This window comes from Hemitrygon akajei, chromosome 5 (genome assembly GCF_048418815.1).
Source record: "Hemitrygon akajei chromosome 5, sHemAka1.3, whole genome shotgun sequence".
Taxonomy (NCBI): Eukaryota; Metazoa; Chordata; class Chondrichthyes; order Myliobatiformes; family Dasyatidae; genus Hemitrygon; species Hemitrygon akajei.
The window spans coordinates 165,813,248-165,826,918 of NC_133128.1; the positions used below are offsets into that span (position 1 = coordinate 165,813,248).

General features: G+C 40.2%; 1 protein-coding gene across 1 annotated transcript in view; it reads right to left on the reverse strand.

The window, feature by feature from the left end:
- itga4 (integrin alpha 4) overlaps window positions 1–13,671 on the reverse strand; it is a 150,080-nt gene that overhangs the window by 31,243 nt on the left and 105,166 nt on the right. The window contains exons 19-21 of the mRNA XM_073047085.1: window positions 7,090–7,185; window positions 3,438–3,514; window positions 3,010–3,099 (exon numbers count right to left, since the gene is read on the reverse strand). Coding sequence (XP_072903186.1) covers window positions 3,010–3,099; window positions 3,438–3,514; window positions 7,090–7,185 — 263 coding nt within the window. The remainder of the gene's footprint in view (window positions 1–3,009; window positions 3,100–3,437; window positions 3,515–7,089; window positions 7,186–13,671) is intronic.

Consider the following 13,671-nt stretch of genomic DNA (forward strand, 5'->3'; position numbering starts at 1 on the left):
GTTAGCTGTGAGGAGGATGCTAAGAGGATGCAGGGTGACTTGGATAGGTTAGGTGAGTGGGCAAATTCATGGCAGATGCAATTTAATGTGGATAAATGTGAGGTTATCCACTTTGGTTGCAAGAACAGGAAAACAGATTATTATCTGAACGGTGGCCGATTAGGAAAAGGGGAGATGCAACGAGACCTGGGTGTCATTGTACACCAGTCATTGAAGGTGGGTATGCAGGTACAGCAGGCGGTGAAAAAGGCAAATGCTATGTTGACATTCATAGCAAAAGGATTTGAGTACAGGAGCAGGGAGGTTCGACTGCAGTTGTACAAGGCCTTGGTGAGACCGCACCTAGAATATTGTGTGCAGTTTTGGTCCCCTAATCTGAGGAAAGACATTCTTGCCATAAAGGGAGTACAGAGAAGGTTCACCAGATTGATTCCTGGGATGGCAGGACTTTCATATGAAGAAAAACTGGATCGACTAGGCTTATACTCACTGGAATTTAGAAGATTGAGGGGGGATCTTATTGAAACGTATAAAATTCTAAAGGGATTGGACAGGCTAGATGCAGGAAGATTGTTTCCGATGTTGGGGAAGTCCAGAACGAGGGGTCACAGTTTAAGGATAAAGGGGAAGCCTTTTAGGACCGAGATGAGGAAAAACTTCTTCACACAGAGAGTGGTGAATCTGTGGAATTCTCTGCCACAGGAAACCGTTGAGGCCAGTTCATTGGCTATATTTAAAAGGAAGTTAGATATGGCCCTTGTGGCTAAAGGGATCAGGGGATATGGAGAGAAAGCAGGTACAGGGTTCTGAGTTGGATGATCAGCCATTATCATACTGAATGGTGGTGCAGGCTCGAAGGGCCAAATGGCCTACTCCTGCACCTATTTTCTATGTTTCTATGTTAACTAAAAATGATAACAAGAGAAAATATAAAATATGAAGATAAGCTATCCAATAATATGAAAGAAGATACCAGAAGTTTTTTTCAGTTATATAAATTAGAAGAGAGATGGGGAAAGATTACCTGACCACTGCAAAATGGCGCTGGAGAGTTAGTAATGGGGGACAAAGAAATGGACAAACTTAGTCTTCACTGTGGAAAACACTAGCACTATGCCAGAAATTCAAGAGTGACAGGGGACAGAAGTGCTCATACGATGGAGAAGGTGCTTGGGAAGCTAAGAGGTCTGAAAGTAGTTAAGTCAACTGGACCAGATGGACTAAAACCCCAGTGTTTTGAAAGAGCTAGTGGAGGCATTTCTAACAATTTTTTCAAGAATCACTAGATTCTGGAATGGATCTGGAGGACTGGAAAATTCCAAATATCACTTCATTCTTTAAGAAGGGAGAGAGGCAGAAGAAAAGAAATTATAAACCAATTAGCTTGACTGTAATGGTTGGGAAAATGTTGGAATCCATTATTAAGAATGAGGTGTTTGGTACTTCGAGGCACATGATAAAATAGGCCAAAGTCAGCATGGTTTCCTTAAAAGGAAATCTTCACTGACAAATCTGTTGAAATTCTTTGCGGAAATAAAAAGCAGGATAGACAAAGGAGAGTCAGTGGTTGTTGCTTTTTTCATTTTCAGAAGGCCTTTGACAAGGTGCTGCATTAGACAGCTTAAAAATATAAGAGCCTATGGTCTTACTGTTAAGATACTAGCATGGATCAAAGATCAGCTGACTGGCATGAGGCAAAGAGTGGGAATGAAGGGAAAATTTTCTGGTTGCCTGAGGTGACTAGTGGTGTTCTTCAGGGTTTGGTGTTCGGACTGCTTCTTTTCACAACGTATGTCAATGATTTAGATGATGGAATTGATGCTTTGTAGCCAGCTTTGCAGATAGTACGAAGACAGTGGAGGGGAGGTATATTCAGGAAGCAGAAAGTTTGCAGAAGGACTTGGACAGAATGAGAAAATAGGGAAAGAAGTGGCAGATGGAATGTAGTGTAGGGAAGGGTATGGTCATGCACTTTGGTAGAAAGAAGAAAGGCCTAGACTATTTTAGAAATGGGGAGAAACTTTAAAATCATAGGTGCAAAGGGACTTGGGAGTCCTTGTGTAAGATTTCCTAAAGGTTTAACTTGCAAAGTGAGTCAGCAGTAAGGAAGGTACCGGTATGTGCAACGATAGCATTCACTTCAAGAGGATTAGAATACAAAAGCAATGTTGTTTTAATTTCCAGCATCTGCAGATTTCCTCGTGTTTGCTATATAATGCTGAGGCTTTATTAGGCATTGGTCAGAATGTACTTGGACTATTGTGAAGAGTTTTTTGCCCCTTATCTAAGAAAAGATGTGTTGGCATTGGAGAAGGTGCAAAGAAGATTCCGGATATGAGAGGGTTCATGTATGAAGAGCATTTGGTAGCTCTGGGCCTGTACTCTGAGGTTTAGAAGATTGAGAGGAGAATCTCATTGAAACCAATCAAATATTGAAAGGCCTAGATAGAGTGGATGTGGAGAGGATGTTTCTCATAGAGGGGGAGTCTAGGAACAGAGGTCACCACCTCAGAATAGAGGAACGTTCATTTAGAACAGAGATAAAGCAGATTTCTTCAGTCACAGGATGGTAAATCTGTGAAATTTATTACCACAGATGTGTCAGCTAAGACATTGGGTATATTTAAAGTGGAGGTTGATAGGTTCTTGATTAGTCTGAGTGTCGAAGTTTATGGGAGGAGGCAGGAGGATGGGGTTGGGAGGAATAATAATCAACCATGATGGATTGGCAGAGCAGACTCTATGGGTTGGATGCCCTAACTCTGCTGCTATGTCCAATGGTCTAAAATATCAGAGTTGGTGTTTATATCAAGGTCCAAAATAGTCAGATGTTGTTATAAGCTATTTTATTTGTATACTGGTAGTTCCCATTGATATTTCAAGTAAATGCACAGCAGTTTGAATTCTACAGTTTCGTAGAGCTTAAAAAAAGCAGATACCTCACACACATTTCAGCATTAGCTCGTTATTGCAAACGTTTTATTTTATGATGGAGTATAGATTACTTACCCTTCTACTGTAACATCAACCTCATATTTTAAGGGCAAAGTAAGAGTGACAAAATTATCATGAAGTAAATCCAGACTCTGCTCATTTTCACTACAGGAGTAAACACAGGAAATACATAACCTTAGATGTGTGAAATGCAATCTGTTTATCTGGAAAGCAAGTTATAATTAGCTTAAACATGCCGAGTGCCCTGCTGAAATAATTTGTATTGTTTTGTTTTCAGCAAAAGAATACTGACTATGTGCTCATTCTCAGTAAACAGTGATTTTTTTTCATTAATCCCCTCAGTTTATACTGTTTCTCTACAGGTCAAGTGATAAATGTTCTTCTCCCCAGGGGCTCAAATGAATTCTACCTTAAACTCTACATATCACCAAACATTACATCTCCTGCAAGCAACACTAGTTTGTTACTCACAAAATGCTTACCATGTTGTATTAATAGTGATGATCAAGTCTCCTTCTGCAGTAAGCTTGCTGGTATCAAGAAAAAAGTGTAATTCCATCTGTGTGGCAAATACAATATTTAGTGCATTTAACACAGTTGAATTTAAGAAGAGGCCATCCAAAATCAGCACTTCTGTAAGATGCAAGAATAGAAAAAGCGACTTTAAACAAAATGTCACAATTCCACACGGTGTGCAGGTACAGAGACCTGGGTGCATTATGAGTAAATCCTCGAAAGAGTGCCCTCTTACTGCAAAACATCCACCCTTGTTCCGGGTACCTAAAGAGTCCAAGGCAACATGTCTGAACAGCTGGTGACCTGTCACACTCATCTCAATAATAAGCAAATGCTTTGAGAGGCTCGTCAAGGACTACATCTGCAGCTTGCTACCACCCACACTGGACCCCTACAATTCACCTACCGACACAACTGATCGACAGATGACGCAATAGCCACAGCTCTAAACACGATCCTTACACATCTGGAGAAGAGGGATGCTTATTTGAGAATGTTGCTCTTAGACTAAAGTTCAAATTCAACACCATAATTCCCCCCAGGCTCAACAAGAAGCTCAGAAACCTCAGCTTTTACTCTGCCTTGTGTAGCTGGATCTTGGACTTCCTGTCAGATCACCACCAGGTGATAAGAGAGGGCTCCCTCACCTCTGCCCCTCTGATCCAAAACACAGGTGCCCCTCAGGGCTGTGTCCTAAGCCCCTCCTTTACTCTCTGTATACCCATGACTGTGTCACCACCCACACCTCCAATCTGCTAATTAAATTTGCCGACGACACTACACTGATTGGCTTAATCTCAAATAATAACGAGGCAGCCTACAGAGAAGAAATCACCACCCTGACACTGTGGTGTCAAGAAAACAACCTCTCCCTCAATGTCACATATTAACAAAGGAGCTGGTTGTGGACTACAGGAGGAATGGAGACAGGCTAACCCCTATTGACATCAATGGATTTGGGGTTGAGAGGGTGAGCAGCTTTAAATTCCTTGGCATAAACATCACCAAGGGTCTCACATGGTCTGTACACACCAGCTGAGTCACAACAGTACCTCTTTCACCTCAGCTGGTTGAGGAAGTTTGGTATGGCCCCCCAAATACTAAGGGGCACAATTGAGAGCATCCTGACTGGCTGCATCACTGCGTGGTATGGGAACTGTACTTCCCTCAATTGCAGGACTCCGTAGATATGAACTTCCCACTATTCAGGACATTTACAAAGACAGGTGTGTAAAAAGGGCCCGAAGGATCATTTGGAGACCCGAGTCACCCCAACGACAATCTATTCCAGCTGCTACCAACAGAGAAACAGTACCGCAGCATAAAGGCCAGGACCTACAGGCTCCGAGACAGCTTCTTCCACCAGGCCGTCAGACTGATTAATTCACACTGATACAATTGTACTTCCATGTTACATTGACGGTCCTGTTGTACATACTATTTATTATAAATGACTATAAATTGCACATTGCACATTTAGATGGAAACGTAATGTAAGGATTTTAACTCATGCATATGAAGGATGTAATAACAAAGTCAATTCAAGTGGCAGAATATACTGAGTGGCTAATGAAGAATATGGAGATCCCAGAATTCATAAATAGAAGCATAAAAGCAGAAAAAATGTTGCATATGTATATAAACCTTATTATGGAACAATTGATATATTGTGTTCAATTCTAGGAAGGATATGGATGTTTATGAAAGGCTGCTTACAAGCTGATCAACAATGGTCCACTCGTAAAGGAATTCTACAGTAAGGTTTGGCTGGAGGAGCTCAGCTGTTCATCTGGAGCAAGAAAGATTGAGCGGAAGTTTGTAGGGTATACGAGATCAGCACTGGTTTAGATGGGTGCCTCAAATTAGTTGTTTCATCAGAATCAGGTTTAATATCACTGGCATTTGTTATGTGGCAGCAGTACGTTGCAATACATAATAATAATAAACAGTAAATTACATCATGTATATATTAAATTATACAGGAAATATATCTTTAAAAAGTTAAATTAAGTAGTGCAAAAAGAGGAAATAAAAGGTATTGAGGTAGTGAGATAGAGTTCTCAGATTCAATGTCAACTCAGAAATTGGATGACACAGGGGAAGAAGCTATTCCTGAAAGGTTGAATCCTTGAAACCTGAATCATTAACAGGCAATCTAAGGAACAGGGCGTAGATTTTGCAAAAGATGCAAAGCAGTACATGAAAAAAAGCTCCTTCAAGCAGAAGGTAGTTATGATTTGGCACTCACTATCTGAGGAAGACAAACAGAATCAATCAGGGCTTTTAAGAGGTCACTGAATACAGGCTCTTCGGGAAATATATTTGCAGGACACTGAGGAAGCAGCAACAAACTGGCAGGAGTCTCTACCCAGAGCTAACATGTCTTGTGTTTAATGATTTGGTTCAGCCAAGGAGAAATATGCATTGTTTCTTTTAAACACCATCCTGCTCTCTCTGCATATTCCTAACTGCACAATATTCTGTGGTGGAAAGTATACACCATGATTGCAATTTTTATACATTGGCAGACAAATGACTATTTTAAATCCGATCACAGCTGGCAATATTAAACCTGTATGGGGATTTCATTATTTGCAGCCAATAAAGTGTTTGGCTAAAACTCAGTGTTGTATTTCTCAAGTGCATTTTTTGTCATAATGAACCTGAATATTCATTTTTCTTGTTCCAAATTTTTTTTCCCAGGCAAAATGTTCAGCACTGCTTTTGCGACATATTTCCAGAATCAAGTGGTCCCAGTTCACAAGCAAATGTGAAATGAAGGTCCTTTTACGTCAACAGCCATTTGCCTGTATTCTAATTTAAATAGATCCTGTTGCATCAATGCGAATATTTCATTTTTACATCAATATCTTTTGTTCACCTGCATAATATTCTGATATGCAATTATACACAGCTTACACTATGAAAAATAGAGAATGTAAATTAGACGCATTTTATTCAAGAAAATAAGGGTGATTATTTACGATTTCTGACTTGGCAACCCTGCACAACCCCACCCGCATGTACACTCGCCCAGTGGATGCCTGTTTCCCAGTGGTTGAGCCCTCAATTATGCAAGAGAAGTGAGCTGTGAGATAAAACAATTTGATGCCCTGCTATTGCATTAGCTCATGCAGTTAAAGCTCTCTTTCACTATTTATCAGATGAACAGGGACAGGCCAAAGCATTGAAACATTTAAATAATTAGAAAATATCAGCATTTAGCCATTGTTAATTGCAAACAAAACAAAAATACACAGAAAGCCAAAACTTTAGCAGAAATTTATGATTTTAATGAAAATCAACAATGAATATGGCTACACCAGGATCAGTGTCAAACCGAGGGGCAAGGTGTGAACTGCACCCGGCCGCTCAGCTCTGCAAATTACTGTCTCAGTGGACTGTTCTGGGCACAATGCAAGGTCTGGTGTATTCTGTATTTGAGTGGTGCAGAATGCTCATGCTGGTCCTGAAGCTGGGTGCCTGTAATGCAGCTAGGTTGCTGATCTCTACAGAATTGTAATGCGACCGTTTAGGACGGGAAGAGTGAGAGAAAGATTTGAATTCTTCCCATTATCAGATACATTCCCTTCTGAAATGAATGATTATAATGTGTACCTTTGATTGAGAGTCCATATATAAATGTCCAACGCTGCACTTCAGGAGCTTTGAATTTTCTTCTTCAGTCACATGACAAATTACATATTTCTCCACCTGTCAACAAAAGGTAGGAAACATAAAAGAAACGTCTTACTGAGCAATGCCAGCATGTAATTATACTTACAGTATCTATGCATTTGCAATGTATTACATACCTATTGATGAATACACCTATAATTCATGAAATGAAGAATTCCAATAGTGCTAAAGATAGGCATTTTGACATACCTATGTGGCTGCTTTTGAACGTAATGAATAAATTAATTAATTTTGTTTGAACCATTAAATATCTATTCAGAAATTTCCTGCAGTGGCCATTATTGTGGAAAAGACATATACAAAAAGATTAGCTTCTTTTTTACATCTTACACCACTTTGGTTCGTTGCTGAATGGAGTTGCCGCTGTTGTATGGAATAAAAAATATACTCTGGTGTAGAGTGCTGATTTAAAGCTGCAAGAATAATGACTTGCAACTACAGGTAAATGAAAAGTATTATTTACCACTGACCAGCAATTCTGATGTACTTAAGTACTGTCATAGGCAGAAATTCTTCAAGAAAATACCTAGGCTGAGTCTTTGTCTTAATATACCTAAATAGATTAATTAATTTTAAATTGTTTGCCCTGACAGAAAATATGAATTAATGTCTAAGGGGCAAATCTGCAGGTGAAGAGAATTAGGACGGAGATGAGGAGGAACTGCTTTTCCCAGAGAGTGGGGAACCTGTGGAATTCTCTGCCCAATGAAGCAGTGGAGGCTCTCTTAGTAAATATATTCAAAACAAGGTTGGATAGATTTTTGCATAGTAGGGGAATTAAGGGTTATGGGGAAAAAGGCAGGTAGGTGGAGACGATTCCATGGCCAGGTCAGCCATAAATGGTGGAGCAGGTTCAACAGGCCAGATGGCCTACCGCTAATCCTATTTCTCATGTTCCTATGTACCCAATCATGTTTCAAGTAAATACAATGGAAACAAATCCAAGGATAATCCTAAAAGTAAACTTCTATTAAAACATGACAAGAAAGTTTCTTAAAAAGATTTTGTATGTCCTTTGACATTTTTAAGCAACACACACAAAATGCTGGTGGAACGCAGCAGGCCAGGCAGCATCTATAGGGAGAAGCACAATCGACATTTCTGGCCAAGACCCTTCATCAGGACTGACTGAAAGAAGAGATAGATTTAAGAATGCCTTTCCCCCAGATTTTCTTCTGCTGTATTTCAAACCAAATCTGAGTAAATGTTTTACCAACATAAAGAAGTGTAAAGGTTCCTGTCCCATGTTGTGCATCAGCTCATCTCTTCCACATTTAGGTATTGAGCATGAGTGACAAAAATTATTGAGATTGTGAACTATTTCCTCAAAATGTATTACCCATAAATCTATATTTTACCAAACATACTGAATGGGATTATGTTCAAAATCAAATGTTCAAAGTAAGTTTATAATCAAAGTACATATATGTCACCACATTCAATCCTGAGATTTGTTTTCCTGTGGGCATACTCAATAATTCCCAAAACTATAACAGAATCACTGAAATATGCCACCCAACAGGGCAGACAGGCAGTGTGCAAATGACAACAAACTGTGCAAATACACAAGAAAAAAATTAAGTAAATAAGCAATAAATATCAAGAACATGGGATGAAGAGTCCCTGAAAGTGAGTCCACAGATAGACAGCAGCAAAGAAATAGCATCAAGTATTCATAACATTCTTGGATTTCCTACAAGACTTTTCACTGAAGTCTGTTGTGCTCAGAAAACAATCATGGTGTGGTGCCCTCTGCAGAAGATCTGGGATTTTTGTGAATAGGCAGCAACTATGTCTTGACATCGCTTAGATTAAGTCATTAATAACCAAAGTGTTTAACTCACTGCACGATAATTGGAATGGTTAATTAAACTTTGGGGCAGCTGGTAGAAGTGCTACCTCACAGCACCAGAAACACAGGTTCAGTCCCAACCTGGGGTGCTGTCTGTATGTTCTCCCTGTGACTACATGGGTCTGACCCCCCCCCCCCCCCACACCACATCTTAGAGACATATAGGTTGGTGGGTTAATTTAACATTTTAATTTGTGCATCCTAATGTCAAAGTGGTATTTATTCCCTCCAACTCTGCTTCTCCAATGCAGTCTCTCCATCCTTTAAGCTGTTTCTCACATGCTGTGTCTTCTCTAAGATGCTCAAACAAAGGATATGGATAAAAACCTTGATGTTCATCATTGTTGGAAAAACTACCACATTCCCAACTACAAAAGAAATATCAAAGAGTCACTTGATGATTTGAAGCCAGAAATTGTGGTGGAGGTGGCTGTGGGAGGAAGCTGTGAATGATTTCACTGGGGTTTGATCACTGAGTGGTGAAGTTAAGGAGATTGCGGAGCTGACACATGAAGCAGGAAAGGTGGAATTTGATAATCTAATGCAGGGGTCCCCACCCTGGGGTCCACGGACCCCTTGCCTAATGGTATTAATCCATGACATTAAAAAGACTGGGAACCCCTGATCTAATGGAAGTAGTATTGATAAACCTGCAGGAGGTACAAAACGAGGACACCAATGATTAAGCTCTGATATAAAGAAATGAAAGTGAAGGGGGGGAAATTGTGAGCTTTTGAAAATGGCTTTTTGTTTAAAAAAGGAGCAAATTTATTCTTTGAATGCCACTTACTCATAAAGCACTGCATTAAAGCAAATCATTTGCTGATAAATATAATTTACCTAGGACACCCTATCTCTCCACTCCTTCACCAACCTAGGACACCCTATCCCTCCACTCCTTCACCAACCTCAACCCTATTCTCCCTCAGCTTTCAGTTATAATCATAAAGTGTCAAGATTAGGCAGAAAGGCTTTGCTAAGATTAGGATTAACATACAGTGGCAGTGTCTCCTGCTCTGTAGCTTTCCCTTTGCATTCTCAGTAGGAGAACACAGAGCAAGCAGCTGCTGAAAAGCACAAAATACAAAAAGATGGCATAAGTGCCCAGAAATAGTTTCTGATTTCTCATTGGGAGCTTTGATTTACTTTTTTTTTATTGTGGCCTTCTTATTCAGTTTATCATTTTGATGGCTAGGAGCCTGTGAATGAGAGTAAGCAAAGAGTTTAATTTTATTCTGCACTCCATCTGTCCTTAATAAAGCAAGTCTGCAGCCCAGGATAAGCAAATTCCACTTCCTGACCAGTTCTTCCTGAACCTGCACACATACCACATAATCTCTCAATCCTGCAGCCCACCTACGATGTCTGTTTTAATGTTGTGATATTGTTCATTTCATAGCACATTATTATTATTATTGTACTTTGCTGGTACTTTTTGCTATGGGCATTAAAATAGTGGATTTATTTAGACCAAAATTGCCATTTGTAGAATTTGCTACTTGTAATCATTTCTGGAATATACCCATTGTGAATAATGAGGACGTGCATAATTAAAATCTGTAGGAATGAGATTCCAAACAAATAGAAGCTTAATTTCAGTGCCAGGAAAATTGGTTGGCGGTAATTAAGCGTTAGCACGCTGAGAAAAAATTGCCTACACTTGAACAGAAAACAGTAACCTTTTCTGGCAAGGTTAGTGTATATCTATCATACAACTTCATCTCTTTCTACAGGTTTGAGTGCTGAATTTCTTGCCAACATACCATCATCACAAAGCTTTGGAAGAGGAGGACTATTTGAACAGTGGCTTCTTGATCTCTTTGTTTAACTATGAAGCTGTGGACACCAGGTATTACTGTGATATTTCTACTTCATAACAGCAAGTGCTCCTGGTGTCAGATTTGTATTACACATCGGCAACAGGAGCAGGATTGGGAAAAATGGTCCTCAAAGCCTGCTGTGCCGTGTAAATTGATTGTGGCTCTTTGTCCATCTCAGCACAATCCCCATATCCTTTGACTGCCTTCATGCCCAAAAACCCATCCATCTCCATTTAGAAAGAACTGAGCTTCCGCAGCTTTCCAGGTACAGAATTCCAAATTCTCACCCCTCCGATTGGAGAGATCCCAAGTAGGCTGCCTGTATTTTCAAATTACACCCACTGTTCCTACAGTCAGGAGAAACAATATCTGTACATGTTGACTGTCAAACTCTGAGAATCTTGTAATTTTCAAAGTGATCTCTCTTCAGAGAACTCCAAAGAAAACAGTCTTGGTCTATTTAGTCTCTCCTCACATAGTGTATCTGTCATTCAAGTGAACTACTGTTACGCTCCGAAGGGAAATACATCTTAGCTAAAGAGACTTTTTCTGGAGACTTGCTCCGCTAAAGTATGCCAGCATTAACACCAACAATCTACAGCAGTTGCTTCAGAAAGAATTGTTTAATTTATCGTTTGTGTTTTCTCCCTCACTGTATCAAGGGAATACATGGCTGCAGATTGAGAAAATTTTGGTCATGATATTACAGTGATCATGATGTGTGGGGCAGGCATGTTGGTTCAGCTGAGCTTTTCCTGTCCATCAGGTTTATACTTTGGCACTAGTCAAACTTCCTCTTTCTAGAATGATTAGAGAAATTCCCATACACAGTCTCCACGGCAGGGTCCTGGGGAGTGTTGCTGGAGAGAGAGGCCTAGGAGTATTCTACATGTATACATTTCCCTGAAAGTAACAACACAAGATGGTGAAGATGGCATTCAGCAACTGTGCCTTCATCTGTGAGGACACCGAGTATAAGAGTTGGGACCCCATTTTACCAGATATTGATACTGCACTTGGAGTAATGTGAGCAGTTCCAGTTGTCTGGCCAGAGGAAGGCTGTCATTAAGGTGGAAAGGGTGCAGAAAACTTTCTCAAAGATGTCACTAAGACTGGAGGGCTTGAGTTTTATGGATAGATTGCTTTGGCTGTTTTTTCCCTCCTCTAGGAGTGAAAGGGATGGACGACTTTGTAGGGGTTTAAAATCATGAATGGCATAGATAAGGTAGTAGTCACAGGCTTTTTCCAGGGAAAGTGAGTCTAAAACTAATAGGTGTAGGTTTAAAGTGAGAGGCAAAAGATTTTAAAGGGATCTGAGGTGCATGGAAGGCATCTTCCCAACACACCTTTATACACAAGGCAAGATTTTAGTTAGATATGTAGTTAATGAACTGTGAAAACAGAACTATCAGATTTTACCGTATACACTGCTGTCAGACTAAAGACAAGATGTGATTGTAATGCCACTTGAGATTAGTCTTGTTAAAACCCACCACAGACTACTTGGGATCTCTCCAATCGGAGGGGTGAGAATTTGGAATTCTGTACCTGGAAAGCTGCAGAAGCTCAGTTCTTTCTAAATGGAGATGGATGGGTTTTTGGGCATAAAGGCAGTCAAGGGATATGGGGATTGTGCTGAGATGGACAAAGAGCTGCAATCAATTTACACGGCACAGCAGGCTTTGAGGTTCATAAGGTTTGTTATGAATTCAGGCACAGAAAGTAAAGATTTGGTACAATCCAGCCAAAGACATAAATGTAGCCAACAAACCTGGCTGAGACAAGATGAGACAAAGCAGCTGAAATGGCCATCAACAGACACAGCTTGAAGTTGAACCAAACCCCATGCAAGAATCGAACTGACTCAAGCTGACCCAATCTTCAAAGGTGAAAGGTTAATTTGTTCCTCAACTTCAACAAGTGCATTTGTGCTTTACAACTGGCAACAAATAGTTGCCCCACAGGACTTGAGGGGTATCTATAGGTCAGGAACGGTGTGCAGAATTGAGAGCTTTGTAGATCCTTAGAAATTGTTTCTCTCATCAAATCCCAGACTAACATAGGGCAAAAGCAGCATCAGATCTATTTTATCTGGATGGGCAAATGTAACTGGTGACCAGAATTCATATACAAGATTTCCTTCTCTGAAGGATACAATCCAGACTTCTCAGTAAACATCCCAATGGTCATTCATAAGCCAGATATGACAGCCCTGATGTGCTGAAGACAGATAATGGGCCACAGTTCAAACAAGTCAAATTTATGAGACTATCAAAGGAGGAGCAGTTTTATCACCAAAGATTACCAAATCACTTCCCACAGTAATGGAAAGGCCGAGGACTCCAGCAAACTAATCACCACCTCCAAACTCCACTTTGACCATACTAGCTTTCTTCACGCCCCACTCCAAGTGATAGTGCAGGGAATTTAGGGTAGGTCCACTCCCAGAGGATCGGCTGGAATCGGAAGTGGGATGATGACTTATGAAAATGCACAACATTGAAAGAGAAGTGGTAAAGAATCCTTGCCTCTCAAGACTTTGAGATTCACTGAGGATGGAACCCATACAAAAGTGAAGAGCAAATGTTGTCTCAGGAAGACCCAAGAGATTGACATGATAAAGTTAGATACAAAGGTGTGGATTGCATTACTAATTCTTCAAGGCAAAAACATTGCAGTTCGACAACCAGCCCAAGGAGGAGCGCAACCAGTTGGGACCAGATCAAAAGGAGAGCTAGTTGACAACAAAAATGTGGAAGACTTTGTCCCAATGAAAGCTACATAGAGACTAGATGGATTTGCATTCTTTTTTTTACATTATTAAAGGAG